We start from the raw sequence: 21,865 nt of genomic DNA, 5'->3' as shown, positions 1-21,865 counted from the left end.
TACTCAATACTTCCTTTTTTTTTTTTTTTTTGAGACAGAGTCTTAGTAGAGTGGGCATAGACACTCCAGGTAGAGTATCATAGCATCACAGCTCATAGCAACCTCAAACTCTTAGGGTTAAGCAATTCACTTTGCCTCAACCTCCCAAGTAGCTGGGACTATAGGCACGTGCCACAATGCCTGGCTATTTTTGTTGTTGTTGTCATTGTTGTTTGGCAGGCCCAGGCAGGGTTCCAACCTGCCAGCTCTGGTGTATGTGGCTGGTGCCCTAGCTGCTGAGCTACAGGTGCTGGGACACTTAATACATCTCTCCTATCCCTATACAGAGAAAAGCCTACTCCATTTTAGATAACTCAAATACACACTGGGAAAGATCTTTCAAAGCATTCAGAAATCATGCTAATCAAAAGGGTTAGGTCAACTATACGAAATTTTCTACACAGAGTGTCACTTTTCTTATTTATTTTCTATTAGCTTGAGTCTTCCCATATTGAACTTCATTCAGAAAATTAATCTAGAATTGCCATTACTATGAAGTCAGTAAACAATAGGTATTGGCACAGTTGCTCATACACTGCTGGTGGGAATGGAAACTTGTACAACTGCTGTGGAAAGTGGCACAGAGATTCCTCAGATGACTAAACTTAGACCTACTCATAGGCAAAGAAGTCTTTTTTATAAAAAAGACACCTGTACCCGAATGTTTAATGCAGCACAATTCACAGGTGCAAAGATACAGAACCAACCCAAGTGTCCATAACTGATGAGTAGATGAGGAAAATGTGCTGCATATATACCAGGGAGTACTATTCAGCCATAAATGTCAACAAAATAATGTCTTTTGCAGCAACTTGGGTGGAACTGGACAGCATTATTCTAAGCGAAGTATCTCAGGAATGGACAGATGCCGCATGTTCTCGTTCGTTCCTGGGAGCTAAACCAAAGGACGTGTCTGGTCATAAAGAGCAGTGACAGACACTGGAAACGAAGAAGGCACCAAGGCAGAGGGGTGGCAAGTGGGTGAGGGATAAAAATCTACTGTTGAGTCTTTAGTCTGCTGATGGGTGCATGGAATGCTCTGACTTCAGCATGATATGGTTCATCCATGTAATAAAAAACACGTGTACTCTCTAGATTTTTTTGAAATGAAAAGAAAAATAACTTCAGCAAATTAGTCTCAATCTCAGAAGAATGGGGATGGCATTGGACTTGGCCAGATTATTTTATATTTACTGTTTTGCTGCCAGAAAGGTGAATGGACACCTTGCCTGCTATGTTGCATGAAATAATGATTTCATGGATATGGAACTAGATTCTATTACTTTGCCGAGAAGTAGCTTAGTCCGCGGTGAGCAGAAATGGGCTGTGTGGCTTCAGTTCTGCTTTATTCCTGAAATTTCTTCTGTTGGCCTCTCCACTCAGGAGATTCTTGGACATCTAAGACTGGACTCCTGATTTACCCCACCCCTGACAAAATGCTAAGTTAAAGTCCATTACTCTGTTTCAGGAAACGTTTCTCTCATTCCAGACACTCAAACCAGAAACTGGACAGCTACTTCTTCTTAAATCCCTTGCATTCATTATATTGCCAAGTCCTGTTGGGTCTGTCTTTAAAACATACCACCCACTCACTCACTTTTCTATGCAAATAACTATCATCTCTGCTTTGGACTTTACCAATAACCTATAACTGAACTCTCTCACCTTTCCTCAATCCTTTCTTCACAAAGCAAACAGAAAAGTAATATAAACATCTGATTGGGTTAGTTCTTCTATTTCATGATGAACAAATCCAATCTCCTTAACATGAAGCACAAACCCCTTCCTAATCTGGCCTCTTTTTATCTCTCCAGTCTCTTCTTTTATAGAGTCTCCTTTAATTTAAAGGGGAATTATACTCTATTATAACCTCTCGTAATAATGCTCTTCAGTTTGTAATTTTATTTGTATGTATACTATGATTCAGTCTAGCTGTGCTACCAGATTATAAGATTTAGAATTACACCACCCATGCAGGAACTGACATGCAGTAGACCCTCCTTAATGATGTGCGAGTGAATGAGTAAATGAAAAAACAAGACAATACATTAATCAATGAAGCCTTGGGTCCATCATTTAAGTTCTTTGGGTCTCATTTTCCCTATTGGTAGAAGAGAATCTATAATGACCCCTCCCTTTAAAGTCTAGAAGTGAATCAGACTGGTTCATAGAAATTAAGATAAGTGATTTTGGTGATGTTAGCACCAAATAGGGGCCTTTCGAAATCATGAAGGTACCTGGAGACCATCAGTACTTCTAAGGCTGCTGCTGACCCTGAAGAGCCATTAATTTTTCTCAGTCCTTTTGTTTATCCTAATATTCCTAGAATCTGTATTTCATTCTGAAAGATACTTGGCCTAAGTCTGATTGACGAGAGGGAGTCATAGGTGGATCGTGTCGGGCTTCTGGAAATAGAGTGAGATTGTGCTGACTACGTGCACCTTGGTGTGAGCTAAGAACAGTGGTATTCATTTTGGGCTTGGAAAAACAGCTCTCGCAACTGATACTGCTCCTGTCTCCTGGAGGGCAGGACAGCAGAATGCCAGAAAAACCATGCCAGGCAGGCGTGGGAGAAGGCCTTACTCAGTAAGTGTCCAGCCTGGATCATGCATTTCAGCAACAGGTTACTGGAAACCATGCTACTCTTAAGCCTCCTCCTCCTTGTGTGCTTAAATATTCAAAAAACAAGCAAAAATGTCCCCCTTCTTTTTTTTGGTGCTTATTCTACTGCTTTTGGAAACAAACAAGAAAATCTAGTTTTAATATGTACCCTATCCACCTATCAAAATGCTACATTGCCCATTATCAGTCATTATAGCAATGGTTGGTCTCTATTTTTTGCCAGGGATACCCTTTGGAGTTAAGGCAAAGAGACGTACAACTTAGCACTAGCACGTCTTATCTGTGAGACCTTAAACGAATGACTGTACATCAATGAGGCTCAGTTTCTCCATCCAAAAATCAGGCATGCTTATACCTGTACCTCACTGGTAGGCTTGTAAAAATGTACTGAGCGTATGACTATACTGTGTTGTTATGATCAGTGGTGTGAGCACTACGAGTAGCAGGTGCTACAACTAATACTAGCATATATTAGGATGGTTAACACTCAGTGACTAAGTTTAGGCTCTATTGAGGGCAGAAACTTGGACGGTTTTTGTTTCCTATTGTATCTCCAAACTGGTATGGTTTTCAGCACAGTGTATGTACTAAATTAGCATTCAATAAATCCATCAATGCATAAATGAAGAGTCAGAGTAACTTCTTCACAAATGCTGGTGCCCTCTCAAATCCCTGTTTCATTCTGCATTTGAATAATATTCACAGATATGCCAGAAAACTGACATTATAAATGCCAGTTGAACAGAAAACTAAGATGTGAAGTGATTAAAGACCACACCCATCTTCTGGATATGAATAGACAAGTCACAGAACAGGAAATGTTATATCCTATAAATATTTGAAAACATATTCAGTTAAGAAACACATAACAAGAGTGTTAAGGAAGCATGTTTTCCCCATCAAATGGGGAAAGACAAAGCACTTTCTTTGTTTGAAATAGTTAAGTAGTAATGATGTGAAATAGCAGGTCTCGGTATGCACTGTTGGTGGGGTAAAGCTAGTTCACCTTGTCAGAATGTCACAGATGTGTCCATTAAGAAAGACCCATAACATATAAAGCAACAATTCCCTTCCTTAGAAGCAACCCTAGAGAAATGCTTGCACATGTGTGCTTATAAGGAAGTTTGTGTAAGAACACTTGCTACGGCATTTGCTTATAACAGAATAATGTGCTCTAAATGCCCATCATTAAGGGGATGGGTGAATAATCTTTAGCCCACTCATGCTATGGAACACTGCAGTGCCTAAAGGAATGAAGTATATCTAAGAACCAAAGTGGGTACATGGTATAAATTAATACATTTCCCACCTCAAAGCTTCACATTTGATCTGTGAATGGGCATGCACTTCTGCCATAAAGTGTATTATGTTCATCGCTTCCTGCCTTCATTTATAAATCTTGACTGAGCATCAAGATTCATTTCAACCATTTGCACTGTGACAAATCTCTTCAATGATCAGTTGTTATGAATTCTTGGCTTCAGTTCAGACATCACTTCCTCCAGGAAGCCTTCCTTACCTACCCAAGTGGGGTTAGACACCCTTCCATTGTCTCCCACAGCCCCTTTGTGTTCCTCACACCTCAGCACTTTGCATATGGCAGTCTAATCACCTGACTTCTTTTCTCCTTCAGCTTGTGAGCTCCTGAGGCTAGGATCATGTCTGTATTAATCAGGGCTAGATTTCTAGTTCCAGCTCAGTGCATGGCACAGAACAGACACTTCATCAATATTTGTTAAATGAGACAAGTATTACTTAACATGGTTATATTGGATTTTCACTCTTTGCCTGATGAATGAATGAACAAATTAATCATACAAGAACAAAGATTGGATGACTGGGTGAGAATCAGAAAGATCCAGAGAAAGAAATGGGGTTTAAGGGAAAAAGATGAAGTGGTAACTCAGCTTTAGAGCCATAGAAACACCTGTGACTGCAGTTGACCCTGATTTGAGCTAAAGTTTCCAAATCCTCTGAAGCTTTATATGGAATCACATCTCAATGTTGTGGCTAAGATCTGAAAAGCAAGAGACCCATCTTTTGAGAGTTCCCACTTTGTGCTGCTGTTGGCTCAATTCCTCACTAATTCATTCAACAAGCATTCCTGCAGCCCCTATTCTGTCATACAAGTGTGATAAATTTTGTACTTAAAAATACAAACCAGGTAAAAGAAATAAAACCCACAAGCACCATTAAATATAATATAACCCAAACTGTGATCAAGGACCCAGGGTCATGTCATAAGACATTCATGTTCCAAATAGGCTGGGATCCCAGTGATGGCAGCTCAGCTAGACTTCATTGTAAATTACTAGAAGACACTTCCGGTCTCTGTTCAAATGTCACCTCATCAGAGAGGCCTTCTAAAAATCACTAAATCCTACCCAACTGGGATTTTCTGCAATTGCATGTTTCTTTTTTTGTCTCCCCTAATGATACTGTAAGAATCAATGAAAGCAAAAACTTTTCCCTGCTCTCTTCAACCTTACTGGCTAGAAAATAGTTGAGTTTGTGTCAGGAACCAACACATATTTGCGGAGCAAAAGAACTGATAAATGAACTGAAGTTTTTGGTAGATGAAGGGTCCAAACATTTGGAGTCCAGAGGAGGAAATTTGGATCTGATTTGTAAAATATGGACCCGCATGAGTGTCCACCCAGATCTCATGAATACCTCCTTTCCTTATGTTTATTCATTTCTCCCAAGAAACATATTGAGAATGCCAAGGAGGTGAGGTAAAATAGATATGGATTGTGTTGGCAGCTTTACAGGTCTGAATGTGAGAGTGGAATTAATAGATTACTAAATTGGGATACACAAATAAGCCAGTTGGAAGAGATGACTTCTAAAAATGTTTCCAGCTCTAAATTGAGGATCCTAAGACGAGAAAAGCACAAAGTAGATAACACAAACATATTTATTCAACCAGAGAATGAATGAGCAAGAGCTCCAGCTTTGGAGCTGATAGTTCCAGTACAGACCCCAGGTTTGACACATAGTAGCTCTAAACTTTGCCATCTACATCTCTTCTCTGAGTTTCATGTCTTCATCTACATTCTGGGGATAAGACCAGCTACCTTGTGGCATTGTTGGGATGACTAAATCAAATGGCATTATCTATGAAAAGCTGTTAGTAAGTGCTTGACACAAAATGCATGCTTTGTAAATTATGGCTTCATAATTTGTCTTTGAGTGCTAAATTTCTCATCCTTCATTCCAGATGCATTAAAAAATATTCACCAAGTGCCCACTTTGTGCTTAGTATGATTCTAGGTGCTTGGAATGTGCCAGCAGACACACAGGCCAAAAATCCCCATCCTCGAGGAGTTTATGCTCTCATTCTCAGCTTAGATCTCAATTCTTCCAAGTGTGTATTAGACACCTCTGATTCTATCAGAGCTCATTCTACCGCAGCGCCACTGCTTGGCTACCTGTGGCTTTTTCTTGAAGATTCTGTGTACCCTGAAGTCTTGGCACCACTGGATCATCATTTCCTAACATAGTTCATGGCACTTCAGAGATGCTCCATGAATATGTATTGAAAGAATTGATGGGTGGGATGAGCAGGTAGATAAATAGTGAGAGTAAGCTGCTATTCACTGCTCCTCGTGTGCTTTATACTTCACTTTCTTATTTCTGTCCAGAGTCTTCTTGGAGAAATCTGCAGATTCCACGTAGGCCAAAGGGCACAGTGATCCATGCAGAAGCCCTTGACAGCAAGCTGGGAAGCAGACACTTCCCTGCTCTTTCTTCCCAGCCAGAGACAGAATGAACTGGCTGCATGACTCGTGCTACTAGAGCCCAAGGGTGGGTCACGGGAGCTGACTCTGGACAAATGGTCTCTGATTTATAATCCTGTCTTCTACTTCCTATATCTAGAACTTCACCCAGAGTGGATGCTTTTCTAAGCTCTAAAATTCTGCCTTCATGTGGTGAGCGTTAGTGTAGGTAGTGGATAGGAAGGTGTCATTTGGAATTAGATTACTTTTAATCTTGTCTATGCCATCAGTAGCTGTATGAGGTGAGAGTGATCATTTTTCTGAGTTTCAGCTTTCTCGCCTGCCTCAGAAGTGTTTTTAAGGCACTTAAAGCAGAGTAAATACTTAATACATGGTTGTCATTATTATTTTTATTGTTCACATTTCAGTAGGACATCCAGAGCCAGTGAGGATCCTTACAGACAATCTATGCTGAATCCTTCTTACTCCTAACGTGTATGAGTCACCTGCCACCTAAGACATCTTCTCTGTCTAACTCCAGAGATGAGCTTCATAAGTTGTCCTCTTATTTGACAGATTTGGAAGTAGGACCCCCAATAGGTGATTCAATGCATCTTGGTGTCACACAGTTATTACTAGCAGCACTGGTGCCAGTCCCCTTCTCCTTTAATAGTGCCTGTTCTTATTCAATGGAGGGGCTTCCACTTAAGGAGATGTTCCACATTTCTTCCTTGTCTTGGCTAAAAGTAATCCGTCTACTAGAAGTTTCCATGGAATAAGCACAGAAGGCTCTCTCTTCATCAATGTCATACCTTGGGAAACTATCTCCAGTGTAGATAACAGAAAGAATAAATATTTTTGTTGAGAGAAAAAAATGAAGACAAGGGTCAAAGGGAATCATGTAATGGGTTGAGTCAGAGAAGAAAAAGAAAGCATTTTTTTTCTCTCTCCTCTTTTTCTCCAAAACAGTCTTTATATAGAACTTGTATAAGAGCCAATTTATTTGATATGGAAAAAATGTGAAAGCAGCAACACACACACCACACACACACAAAGAGATATTTGTGGTGAAGTTCAGAACTCAAATTACCAAGAGATAAATGAAATGGTAGGTGAACTTGGAATGATATGTTTCCCTTTATTTTCAGAATGTCAGAGAGACTATTTAGGCCAGCAAGCCCAGCCCAGCGCAAGCCCAGGTCTCCAAAACACTGTGTAGGACTCAAGAGAGACAAAGAAGGAGGCCCATCACTGCCTCACCCTACCCTCATGCCATCACAGAGTAGGGATGAAAGAAAAGTCTGGTGGATGAATGAGAAAAGAAATGGTTGCATAAGAGTGAAGAGTGGTGGTTTTGAGAGCAGACTGGAACAGGACCTGGCATTTTTATAAGGCAGGTAGGATCCTAGGTACTCCCATTGAGCGCCTTCAGGAAAGGGATGGCTTTGAATTATCCTTATACTGTTCCCACTATTGACTCTGACATGTAGAATGTTCTAAATACATGCATGTAAATTGAACAAGTGGTCAAATGAGTGAAAGAGACCTTAGGCCTTGGAGATTCCTAAACCTCATAGATCTTCTGGCGCTGTTAAACTTTAAGGAGCAGTAGAATCACCTGGGAGGCTCTACACTCCTAATTTCTGGTTCTGTTGGCTGGGTTGGGTCCTGAGAACCCAGCCGTTTCAACTTCCAAAGTGATATGATTCTGCTGGGCTGGGGCCACGCTTTAACAACCTATTTTAGTGCAGTGATTCTTAAATTTGCTTATATATTATAATCACTTGGCAATATTTTCAAAGTACTGATGGTCAGGTATTATTCTTCCCAATTAAGTCAATGCCTGGGAGTGGAGGGATGCAGGGTGACGAGGAGATGCAGGTGAGGCCAGGCAATTTAATAATGTCCCACGTTTTTGTAAACATGCCAACTGAGTTTGAGAACCACTAATCTGAGGGTGACCCGCTCTGTGTAGAGTTGAGACATCTGAAGACCAGAAAGGGTGTAAGTGATTCACTTAAAACTATAGTGGAAATTAGTGAGTTAGCGGAGAATAGGACTAAGGCTGCTTTTACTTCTTCAGTTTAATCTTCACCATTCCACACTTATCAACCCATGTCAGTTCTTACAGGCTCACAACTTGAGGCACAAAATGAGAGCTAAGTTCAAACTTGGGTTTTTAAGACATCTATGATTTCTTTCCTCCATTGTTTTATAAAGAAATTTTAAGTGGATGCATATTTATAGAACCCTACCACTCTAGACAAGTGAGGAGATGGAGGAGACAGGGTTATGGAATATTTTTAAGGCAAGACCATCTTTTAAATTTTAAGTGCATTATCAAACACAAACCAAGTGCTCCCTCTGAGTTCTTAAACAGATGTTCTTCATCTCTGATTCAATGAATGGGCAAGGGTTTGCTTGTGATGTGCACATTAATTGCTGGCATGTAAAAGGAAGTGCTGGTAAAGTGTTTGAAAGTGGTTCTGTCTTTTAAAAAGATTAAAAGTTTCCTCCAGAACTTGGTTTCCATTAGTAAATATTTTCAAGTAGACAGAGCAGAGATGGTGCCTTATATCATCTTAGAACCAAATAAAGAGCCACAAAAGGCTTATAGAAAACCACTGACTTCAACATTTTCATCATGTTGGAAGGAGGAAATTGAGGCTCAAAGAGATTGACTGATTTATTTAACATTAGTAAGTGTACTGACCAGGGCTAGACACACAGGGTCTATCTTCTATGTCATTTTTCTTTTTAATACTTAAAGTGTCCCCTACCAATGTCCCTATACATAGTAGGCATTCAAGAAATAATATGATGATAGGTTACATGGACTGCTGGTATCCAAATTAGGTGGCTAAGGCTCTAACATTTTTTACATTAAAGCAGAAGTTGGAATCACATCCTTAACGAACACCAGTTAAGTGCACTGGCTTAGGAATCAGCATGGAATTCCGATTCTTATCTAAGCACTTCCTAAGTGTGTTGTCTTAGACAAGTGACTTTGTATCTCTAAGCCCCAGTTTCTTTCTTTGTGAAATAAGAATGATAATAGGGCTGTGGTAGTGGAGAGGATGAAATGTGTAAAGGATGTTAAATCCTTAGCTCACTGTCTGGTATCCAGGGAAAGCACTAATGGCTTCCTAATAAGGTAGCCTTCCTCATAAAATGGAAATCCTAAGGGTATTTGGAGAAAAGGGATGGAGAAGTGTCTTGAGAAATGAGTATTAAGGACAAGTATTACCTCATATCATCCACTCCCTGGATGACAAAAACATGAGGTTCAAAGGCTCTTAAGGATCAAAATAAGTTTGGACCCCATGTCTACTCAAGAAATAAGATGAGAAGCAACACTGTTATGAGTGGGCGATATTCACTTTCCAGCAATGTTTTTGCAGAAATACCGATGAATGGGTCTAATTCCCAGGCAACCTAATTCCCAGGCAACCTGCTATAACTTCACTACCTTTCATTGACTTAAAAAGTAATCAGAATGCATGAATCTTCTTTAGTTATAAAAGGAAATTGTTAGCAAACTTCAGTCCTTCTACATTTGTTAGTAATAAGTGACTTTCTTACTGCAAATATCATACAACCTCCTTCCTTTATTGTTGGGGTGACTAAAATTCAGGGAAGTTGGTGACACATCAGAGTCATCACCAAATTTAAGCCTTCTAGTTAACTCCTGCCATATCAACTCTGCCTTGTTAAGACAATTCTACACCTGATGCTGGGTTACAATCTCTAGAAGCAAGCCTTGCAGAGTGATGACCCTTCACTCTGTTGTTCAGGCCTCCCTGCCTCTTCTCCTATCCCCCCATAGCCCACCCACTCAATCATCATCCTATTCAGAGTGTACTTACATGTCCACGAATCTCCTATTGAGGTGTAGGGTAGAGGCCACATCCACTTGGAGAGGAGGGTTGCGAACCACCTTGTACTGCAGTGGCTTACATTCTAGGCAGAGCGGGCTGTCTGCAATGGAGGTCAACATGGCCGCATCAATCTCTAGGTGCTCGTCCAGTGTGTAGATCTGGATGCCATACACCTCCTCACCTACATCCCGGAGTCTGATGGTCAGTGGGACATCACAGAAGACATTCTGAGGACCCAGGGAGATGTTCTTCCCACTGATAGTCAATAGCTTGATGTCATTGACAGCTCCACTAGAGTCCCAGTCAGTGGAGACAAAGGTCACCCAGACAGTCAGAGACTCAGGGATCAAGGGGTAGAGAAATTCCAGCTCAAGGTAGCAGCCTTGTGGCTCAGGGCAGGCTGGAGGGACTGTGTGTGGATTGACAGCTGAATTTGGGCTCCAAGTGCGGACACTGGACTTACAGGGCTGTTCAACATCTGGATGACCTAAGGAGAAGAGATGAAGAAATGAGTTCTTGTGGATGACCTTCCTCCGATCCTCAGTGTTTCCTGCAGACCAGGAAACACAGACTGATCTGCCTAGAATTTAGACACAGGGGGAAAATTTCTTGGTGTCTTGTTGAATCTGCCATATACCCAGCACCTGGTCCATCCTTGCTCCTGCAATACAGATCTCAGAGTAATCACCAGATGTTTAGTCAAAATCACATTCAAGTAAGTGTCTTACTATTGAGTTGATGCCCAAACTTTCCTTCCTCATCTTCCTTTTGGAGGCATTGCTGTGTAAAATGAAAGGAAGGAAGGGACACATATTGGTCACATGTCTTCTATGTCCCAGGAACTTGCTAAATGCTTGCAAAGACTCACATTAGAGATGAGGAAACTAAATGTCAGAAATACGGAATGAACTGACCAAGGTTATACAGCTTGAATTGTAAAAGTCAGAGTTAGAACCCAGTTTTCATTCTGAAATTCCTACGCTTTGTTCTTCTCCCTATTGGGTTCAGAGGCCACTAGAGTAAGTAAGAATCTCTGAGATACATGTGCATTATTGCCCTTGCTACAACCCACTTAGATGGACAGAAGTCCTAGGAAACTACCAGCAAAGAGGAGGTAAGCATGCATAGCATCCACCCCTTGGACGGAGGACCTGGGAGGAAACTGTCTAGAACCATGAACAACACAGCTGGAAGGCAGCCCTGGAGCCCTCTTATCTCTCCTCCTCCCCTTCCTTACATGAGGTCATTCCATACCACTGAGCTTCTCCCTGCTCTGTCCAGTCTGACTCTAGAAGGGGAGAGTTGGGGGGGGGGGAGGACGGAGACAGTCTTCCACTCTTTCCCTAGGGAGATGATGCTTCATCCCCACTGACCTCAGCCTGCTGCGACTTCTAAATTTTTCTCTGCTGAGATCACAGCTAGACCCTCAGAGAGCTCTCCCTTGCACGGCTGAGAACAGTAATCAGGACTCAAATTAGCAACTGGCTCTAATTTATTTAAGGGAGTTTCATGAGAAATACAGATCAGCTGGTGAGAATAGGATGGAGGCTCTCAAGATGTCCTATTAGCCACATTCTAGTTTTTCATCAGCATCAGTGGTTGGTTGAGGAGTGGGGTTGCTGGGCATTTCTAATGTGAAAAAGAAAATAAAAAACTAACCTTTGTCTGAAAATGTTTTGTGGTAATTTACAGGGTAACAGGAATCACCACAACAGCAACATTAGGACACGATTTAGAGTGAAGAAGCTCTTCCAGTGAAGGCGTGAATGCCTCCCACCTCCCACCTCCTTGCCTCTGGCCAGCCGAAGGAGGCCAGAGAAGCCAAAGCCACTAATGAGTGGAGGTGGAGAAGAGAAGAGGAAAAGACAGCAAAGGGGGTGGTGGTGAGGAAATGCACAGAGATTTTTTAGATATCCTGTATTTCATCAGAACAAGAAGAGATGGATCTAAGTAGAATATTCCCTCCATTCCTCATTGGCTAGTTTTATTTGTTACTCACAGCAACTGCCAGCTTGGAGTGACCCTTAGTTTCAGTGAAAAGCACAGATAAGAATCCTCACCTAGCTGAAGGCTTTCTCCTTGTCTACTCTCTGCTCTGTTGAGTTCTTAAAACTCTTAACTTTGCAAGTTATTGACACACATGCATCACTTGTTTATTCATTTAGTAAACGTTATTGAGAGTGGCACTTTATGGTATATAAAGCACATTTCCTAGTAATTAGTTAACTCATCTGATTGTCACCCAAATCCTATAAGGGAACTATCATTTCATCTCAGTTTTGTAGCTGTGTTTCACTCAATGCCATGCAGCATACGAATAATACAGTGTGACTGGTCCATAGAGAATGCACACAGTGGATGCTCAGTAATATTTGCTAAGTGAGGAACCATCTAGTTTGTTAACATGGAGTTAAAAAAGAAGTTTCAGCATGGAACGTTAAAGCCTACATCCTCATGGTGGGTGCCAGGTAAACACTGCACCCTTCCGTGAGCTTTCTCCTGGAATTGGCAAGGGATAAAACAATCTTTTCAACCTTCCTTGGAGAAAATGACTGTCAGTGGAAGGAAGCCACGGGACAGCAAAGATGACAAATCTGTTTGGCTCATCCTTCCTCCCTGGTTGCTTGTTCATCAACAGAGAGACCAAATGCTTCCAAAGGACAGGAAGGTGAGTCTGGTCATTATGTAAGTACACAAGTAAGTACACAAGAATGAAAACCTTAGCAAAGTTTGTGCTTGCCTGGTTATTAGAGACAAACTCTTAGATGTAAAAAAAGAAAGAAAGAAAGAAAGAAAGAGTCCCAGGAGTTCTTGAGCCCAACCCATTACCAAAGCAGCAATCCCATTAATAATGCCAGGCTTCATGAATTGACCATCCAGTATGTGCAGGCGAGGTGCCAAGCACATTACATGCCTCAGCTCTTCTCATCCTGGCAGTAAGTCTATGACGCAGGTCTTAGGAAACTCATTTTACAGAAGAGGAAACTGAGCCTCAGATGGTTCAGTAATTCCCTGGTGGGGAATAGAACATTATGTGATACTGTTGATCCAGGCAATGGGCCAGCCTCTGAAGCAATGAAAGTCACACTATACTATCGGCTATATAGTTTCTCATTGTGTCACCTATTGTCATGTTACCAACTGAGGATTGCTGGAAAGCTCAAATGGGATGAAAACTTTAATAGATGCTCATAAATATATTAGCTCTATCCTGAAAGAGTGAGGAGGAACGGAAAAGGAGGAACGAAAAGTGAGGAGGCATTTCAAGCAATGAGAACAGCTGAGACAGAATGTGAGTTAAGATGCCTATGGTTTGTGCACAGTGGTAGAGCAGCAAGTGCTGAAGCTGGTGAGCTGCATGGAACCCACATTGTGAAGTGTCTCTTGTACATCACCTTAATGAAACCAGACTTTACCGAGATACATGGAGAACTGCTGAGAAATTTTAATCAAATGAGGGACATATGAGAGTTGTTTAGAGAAACCACTGTTTAAAGACATAGGTAATACCCATCCGTTTGTCAAACCATCCTTCTACCCATCTATCCGTCCATACACCCACCCATTCAATCATCCCTGCATTCAAAGAGTAATTAAGAGCCAGGTCTGTGTCCAGAGTTAGGCTAGTCCCTGAGGAGACAGGTTTCTTGACATGACCTCTGCTCTTATGGAGCTTCTTGTCACGTGAGATCAGTGAGGAGACTGGCACTAACACAGAAAATGTATGACTCTGGCTTGGACAAAGGACCATAAGAGGGGATGACAAGTCAGAATTCCTAAGGAGGAAAAATGGGTACAGCTGGGAGATTGGATGTATAGTTATGAGGTGGGAGAAAGGAAGGAAGGGAGGGAGGGAAGGAGAGAGGGAGGGAAGGAGGGAGGGAAGGAGGGAGGGAGGGAGGGAAGGAGGGAAGGAGGGAGGCAGGGAGGAAAAAAGGAAGAGGGGTGGCAGAAGGAAAGAAGGAAGGAAAGAAAAAAGGAAGGGAAGGGGGAAGGAAAGCAGGGAGGGAGGAGGGGTGGGAAGGAGAAAGGAAGAGGAAGGGGAAGGGAAGAAAAGAAAAAAACAGAATTAAACAAAGAGAAGTGCAAAAGTCCCCTTACTTCAGTATTAATACATATCCTTTTGTATATATAGTGATTAAACGAAAAGTTACATGTTTATATAAGCTATCCACTAGAAATAAGACCATATATGTGTGTAGAACTATATTTATACATACTTACGCTGATCTAAATTTACATTTATGAGGCTCTATACATACACTGATTATATATCTATGCATATACTGTATATATGACAGCTGTGGCCATGAACACAGTCATAAAAATTTGGCACCAAGTTGTTTTTCCAGGTGAATAGTTAAGCATAACTGAAATATTCTGGGCAGAAAAGTGGAGAAAACACTGACACAAATAAGCAACAAATGAAAACAGCCAGTGCCATGTGCTAATTTCTCATGGAAAACCCAACACTTGGAATATATTATATGGTTACATAAGTGGCGTTAACTGGGATTTGAATCAGTCACATCAAGGTCTCTAATTCCTGGGCTACAAGTGTAACATGGTATTAAATACCTCAGGAGATATTCATGTATGAAATATGGTTTTTGCTCAAGAGAGAGGAGTGAGACCACTTTCTGTGAACAAAGGCAAGGCATTTATGACTGTGTTTACCACCTGTGAACTGAAGCTAAGGGAACGTAGTAGATGTCCAAAACATATTTGTTTAAGTAAGAATCTTCTGCTTGTTAATATGGGGTTTTAAAAAAGAAGAAGGTACAGCTCCATAGCATATGAGGGCTGGAAAGGACATTACAGTTCAATTGTGCATTCTATGGAGAAGATGCCATCTCCAGAGAAGCTATGGGACTCACTTTAGGGCACAAAGTCTGTTAATGGCAGGGCTGTGACCAAGGTCAGGCCTCCTCATTCCCCCACCCCCCTGCCCCGTGTCCTCTCCCCATCCCCACAGATATGTCTGGTGTGGCTCATGAATTTGGTAGTTTTATGTTAGTTTGAGAAGTCGAAAAACTTAAACACGCAAAGATAAATAGAATGAAAATGAGTTGAGAAATAAATCGCAGAATTTGGCTCATGGAAAAGTTTATTTCTTCAAGGATATTGGAAGGGTCTGGGCCAAATGGATCACAAAGCCTGAAATAGGGTGCTCTAAAAAAAGAACAGTGTCTTTTCCAGGCCTGCATGTCATGTACTAAATTTACATAGGAGGAAAACCCGGGGCTGTTGGGTTTCCTTGGAGGCCTGAGTCAGCTCAGGGAGCCAGGGGCTCAGAGCTTCCAGCTGAAATCTGTTCTGCACATCACGCCTTGAGAAGGGCAGAGACAATCTAGGAACAAACTTCACCAACTGATGGTTGGCTGGATGAAGGTGTGGGGAGAAGTCTGGAGATGGATTTCATTCAGACAAGTGAGAGAACAAACGAAGATGATTTTAGCCAGAGGGTAGTGCTGATGCCACCTTCCAAGTATCTCTCAAACGCCTCGACTTCTCTCCATTCTCACTGCCACCACCCTCGCCTGGGCCACCACCACCCCTGACTTGGATTCTGGCAGCAGCTCCTGAGCAGCTGCTTTCCCTTTCTCTTCTCCAGAGAGCAGCCTGGGAATTCTTTACAACATGCACATCTTACTATGCACCATGCCCTTCCCCAGGGACATGGTGTGTCTCCTCACTGCCCTCAGTGTGAACACTCACGTGACGATTACCCACCTCCTCCACCCGCCTCCCCCACGTCTACCTTGCTGTGTGGGCTCTAACCCTATTTAAACTCTCACAGCATTGTCGAAGGGCTTTTGCTTATATAGGTCATATCTATTCATAGCTACTATATTGTAAATTAAAAGTAAGAAGTTTAAAAACTCAAGAGCATATCTAAGTGTACAGTCCATTAGCTATCAGAGCATGAATAACATCACATGTCACGGGTCTGCTAGAAAACTCCACTGTGCTCTCAGGACAGAGAGTAAAAAAGGCAAATGATGTCATAGTATTACTACGAAAATACTTTCATCTTTGAGGACACCCTGAACAAGTCTCCAGGAGCCCATAAGCCTGCGGACTACACTTAGAAAATGGCCACTCTGGATATACCAAACCCATTTCATGTCTTCAATGCACCTTTTTAACAGTGTTGTAACATTTCACGAGCAGACTGAGTCTCCAGTGCCCAGGGAGAGTCCTTCTTACTGTTCCCCAGCACTGCCCTGCTATGAGCACAGTCCTGTTCACGCTGAGTGGTCATTGCCTGTTTGCGTATCTGACTTTCCTAGTGAATGGCCAGTGCCCAGCACATGGTTCCTACGGTGGTCACAGTGAGACAGTCTTACTCTATGCACGTATACAAAGTGCTGTTGGGTAGCAGAGACACACCTTCTCAGGGGGACCAGTTTGGATAGAAAAATTACAATTGCAAGAGTCAACAAGAACTTTCTTTAACACATTAACTGCCTCTCTAAGAAAAAAAAAAGAAAATTTGCCCTTGGGGCCGCAGTGTTTTATTACAAAAAGAGAATTAAAAACTATGAACACAAAATACTCCTTTCTAACTTAATGACAATTTTGTTATTTTTCTATTGTTTTCTATGCATAAGTTATATAAGTTATATGCAACTCACCTGGCACTAAAATCAATTTTTTACACTGCATGCCAAGTGAGCTCTCTGTGACTCAAGACATACTTACTGAATGTATTTCTGAGAATTGAGTCTTCTTCTGTCATTCTGCAAGTGTTTGGCTGTGTCTGGACTGGCCCTGGTGGTCCTGGATGATGACCCCTGAATCATACCCATTAGGTATATGCAACAATGTTACGTCACCACACACTACCATGTCGATTTCATTCAGAGTAGCCTGGCAAACATTCAAGGGGAAATGCGCACTCACAGCCCTTGTAATGGGAGAACGCAGTCCAACACGTGTAGGGCCTGTAGTTGGCTGGCTAGAGACGGAAGTGGGGAAGATGAGCCAATTGACAGTGGAAAACAGCAAGCGGAGGTTTTGAAGCTTCCCAAGGCCCAGGGCACAAAACTGTTGTGAGTTAAATATAACTCACATGGTCAATAGTGTGTTAAAACATGGAGCTAAACGGTGTCAGGGCACCTCAGTGAGAGGCATATGGAGAGGATTTCTGCGCTGGGTGGGGCCTGGGCCTGGGTGACCTTGCGTGTCCCTTCCGAGTCTGACAGCCTGTGATTCTGTGAGGCTGGACTGAGGGCTTCTCCCAGACTTCCCACTTGCTTCACATTCCAGAGGAAATTGTTTAGAGTTCCCGGGTTTGACTCTCATTTTTATTTTAAGCTACTTTAGAAAATAAAGTACAGTGCCATAGTTTTTCAACTTCACTTTCCTCTCTGATCCCTCTCCCTTGCTTTATTCTATCTCTGGATTTTCTTTTCAACTCTCTTTCTAAAAATATAGAGGATAGCGGAGGAGTTCTCACCGATGCTCAGTGAGGAAACTAGTTCCGCTCCCTCTGATGCGCCGGTGTAATAGTGTCCGGCTCGGTGACCGCTGGCACGAGCTGACCTGCACAGAGGCACGAGTGACTGGGTGGGGGTGGGGGCAGGGTCTATACGTAAGTCTCTCTGGGGCCTGGGAGGGGAGACCGAAGACTGAAAGTGCGGGGTCTCTGCCAACCAAGTCACAAAGTGCAACCACAAGCATTTGGCAAAAGGTGTCCTCTTAATTTCTGTAGAAAATAGAGTGGCTGCTTTGTATAGAAAATGATACTGTAGAAAAGCAGACTTCACTGGCCCCTTGGAAGGCCCACGACACTACCTGAGTAGAGGTGGAGTCCCCATCTGTGGCGATCAGAAAATGCTTCCCCCAGGTGTCTTGTAGGTGAATGAATCCCCCAAAGGAGGCATATTACAGAAATGAAAAGAGTCCCAACACATGTGAGAATGTCTTGGGTAGTCTCAGAAGTAACTGAGGAAGAATCAAAGACAAATGAACCCTTGAAGCCCCTAGACCAGGGGTTCTCAACCTTCCTAATGCCGTGGCCCTTTAATATGCTTCCTGTGGGTTGCGACCCATAGGTTGAGAACCACTGCCCTAGACTCTAATATGACTTTTTCTGTACCCACACGTAGTTGGAATTTGGAGAATAGTATACAAACACACCCAAGCACTGTGTTTTTATCGGGTGTGTGGACTTGGGCACTTCATTACTTAGTGCTTCTGTTTCCTCCTATGTACTATGGGAATAACATACTCAGGTCAGCACAGGTGCTCAAAAGGTATTTGCCAAATAAATAAATGCATGGGTACCAGCCTTGCAGGATGATCTTAATATCAAATGGGATGGTGTATGGGAAAGACCACTGAAAATCATAAAACTCTGTGTACGTTGAGAGATGTTCTTGGCACACTCCGTTGCCAGTAAGCTTCCCGAAGGCTGGCTTACCTTCTGCTTCCCGAGGGCTCCAGTGCCCCGATGGGCCGCAGGGCATCGGGGAAGAGGCGTTGAAAGCATACTGCACCAGGATTCTCCCTTCCAGACAAAGGTCACATGCTGATCCCAATTCTCTAGGAGGCCAAGGAAACAGGAAAAATGCACTGACTTAGGAACAGTTGAAAGAGCAACTGATGAGACGAGGACAAAGGCAACAGGGAAGGGGACACAGCAAGTCTGTGTTATCCCCTTTTCCCCCTACACATGTCAAAGCTTCTGGAAAATGACTGTAAGTGAAACTCCCCCCCCTGCCCCCCCCCCCAGTTCTCAACAAGGGTCTTGTTGAGGCCTAAGTGGCTTCTGTTCTGGTGGTGTATACACTCCTCTGACTTTTAGCAATACAGAATCAGTAGGCTACACACAGACCACCTGCAATAATTTTAATTTCAATTAGGCATGTAAAGCTCCTCTGAGAATTTGCTGTGTGGTTCTGAGAAAATCTTTTGCCCTATTTTGTTCCCAAAATTTACTTCTTCAACATTTATTAGGTACCCACCGTGTGCCAGGCACCATCCTGTGTCTTAGGCATTAAATACAAAGAAGGCATGGTTCCTTCATCTGAAATTGAGTGAAGTGGATTAAATGATGCCTAAAGAACCTTCCAGCCCTGACATTCCAGGGATGGATGAGTCACTCCTCCATTTAACAGTCAAAAGCAGTTTCCTTACCATGCCATCTAATTCATCCTAGCAGCTTTCCAAGGGGCGAGCCAATCCCTCAGTGGCACCAGCCCCAGAAGTGGAATATTATGGTGGCTTTGCCTACTAACTTGTGTCCTGTGTGTCTGGATTCAATCTTCCTTTGGCCATAACACCCTCTGGGATCCTACTTGTTCCCCAAATTTGGCATCTTTTTAGGACGCAGTTGTAGGAAAGGGAGAGGGATAAGTCCTCTTCTCCTGTATTACTGTCAACCCCAAACTACAAGGCTGATGGATTTCTGCAGAGCGACTGGAAAGTGAATCTTGGGAAGGTGTCAAGCTATGTCCCAGCCAACCCACTACTTCCAAAAATGCAGTTGACCTGCTGACACCCCTTTCATCATTCCTAGAGGAATCTCTTTGCCTTGGCTATCTGAAAGGACACAGTGGAGGAGATGGATACTCAGTCATGGGGTTCTCTCTTTACAGTTCTGTTCTCAATACCTTACATGGATAGATCATCCTCAAACCCCAACCTGAACGGGTCATATCCCCACCCTCTTTTGGAGACTCCAGCCCCTAAGGCCTTGTGACATGGCATTCAATGCCCTTAGAAACTCTTCCTGTCACTCTAGCAACCTCCTTTCTCTGCTCTGTAACCTCTGTCTATCTATCATGCTATGTCCTTGAACATGACTTACTCTGTGAAGACTTTTTATTGCACACAAGTGAGTTTCTCCCCATATATTGTGAAGTCCTTGAGGACAAGGTTTATATCCTATGATCCTCTTTTACCCTCAGGGTCTAGAACATAGTTTATTGCATAGTGTTGGTCAGCATACACAGTTGGATGGATGGATGGGTGGATGGATGGATGGATGGATGGAGACCAGTCACTTGAACACATTGCTAACATTCATGACCTAGCCCAGATGTTTAAATAGCAGATTTTGCATTCTCAGCCTTATCACTATAAATGTGAAACCATACGTAGGTAGAAATTTTGTAAGCACCCTAATATTCAGTAGTAGGAGAACCATTAAATAGTCCATGGGTAACCTGTTTAATGGACTGGCAAGCATTTCTTACAAAAATATGTATAAAGGTTATGCAATTTCATAAAAAATGTGAGAGTTGTAATATTAAGTAAAAAAGTCATATTCAAAGCTATAGAAGTATCCTAGTCTATAGAAGCATCCCAATGTTGTTCAAATAACCTTAGAGATAATATATTATTTGGCAGTAATTTCTGAGTGGTGGAACATAGGATGATTGATTTCATCCCTTGTTTTTAATCTTCCTGATTTTTAAAATTTTCTACATATTTTAAATACAGATTAGTTACTATTGAACTAGTAGTAATAATAATTATACAAACAGATGTGTAGTCAGGAAATCAGAGGTAGAGAGAGGGACTTCCTTAGCACACTAATGATGGCAGAGCCTCCTTTACTGTGACCTCAATCCATGCACGGAGGCTCTGAGTCACATGATAGTTTTATGATGAAAATTAGATTGCACATGTCCTGGGCTAGATTCAGGAACCACACTGACCTTAATGACCACTGAATCTTTCTATTTCTGTTTCCTTTAGATGTTTTATTTGGGGTGACATACCTAAAGCCACCAGAGCTTCACTGAATTCTCAATACATCCTAGGTTCCCAATAAACAATGAACAAATCATCATCCAGCTGACAGCAAATGTGTGGTGTCCTACACAATCAGAAAGTGTGTAGTATGTATTTCCTACCTCTGACATTCGTTTTTCACTGGTACTTGTAAGCACACACACACACACACACACACACACACAGAAATAATAGACACGTAGCATGCCAATGCTGGTAGAGAGAACCTACTTCTGTAAGAGTCAAAGCTTAAAGCTCTAAATATGTGTTGTCCAGTATGGTAGCCAATGGCTGTAAGTGACTAATACAAATTTAATTAAATTTAAATAAATTTTAAAATTTTGTTCCTCAGTGACACTAATTTAATTGTAAGGGCTCAACAGCCACAACGGGCTGATAGCTATTGCCTTAGACAGTGCGCAGAGACGACATCTCCATTGCTGCAGAAGGTCCTGCTGAACAAAGCCTCTCTAAAGCATCCACTGTATGTCATGAATTGAACTTTCCTCCTGTGCAATTAGAGTGGTACTAGTTACAGTCCATCTTTGGAAGAAATGAGAAAATAGTTACTCAAGTCATTTTCTGTGTTCTGAAATTTGGAAGAGAAGCCTTAATTGAGAAAGGTTAGAATGACTTTGGCTCACAGATCAAAAACTGAAGCCAAGGAGGCACAAGGAATGGATGAGGTCACAAAGACTTCAGACCCAGGTCTCTTGGTTCCCAGTCTGGTACTTTTTCCAATGTACCATAGCCAATTGTTCAGATAACTGAAACCATCCACTCAACACATGTTTGCAAGACAGATAAAAATAAAGGAGCTAGAAAAACCAGGGGTGGCCTTGAATTATTTATTCAGTTGCC

At 42.1% G+C, this 21,865-nt stretch overlaps 1 protein-coding gene across 1 annotated transcript in view; it reads right to left on the bottom strand.

Moving 5' to 3' along the window:
- PAPPA (pappalysin 1) overlaps positions 1-21,865 on the bottom strand; it is a 282,674-nt gene that overhangs the window by 157,240 nt on the left and 103,569 nt on the right. The window contains exons 7-8 of the mRNA XM_012802324.1: positions 18,687-18,808; positions 10,247-10,745 (exon numbers count right to left, since the gene is read on the bottom strand). Of these exons, the coding sequence (XP_012657778.1) occupies positions 10,247-10,745; positions 18,687-18,808 (621 nt within the window). The remainder of the gene's footprint in view (positions 1-10,246; positions 10,746-18,686; positions 18,809-21,865) is intronic.

Source organism: Otolemur garnettii, unplaced genomic scaffold (genome assembly GCF_000181295.1).
Source record: "Otolemur garnettii isolate 467f Iridium unplaced genomic scaffold, OtoGar3 scaffold00014, whole genome shotgun sequence".
Taxonomy (NCBI): domain Eukaryota; kingdom Metazoa; phylum Chordata; class Mammalia; order Primates; family Galagidae; genus Otolemur; species Otolemur garnettii.
Note: the sequence above shows the minus strand (reverse complement) of the source record. Positions and strands in the feature narration are given on the sequence as shown.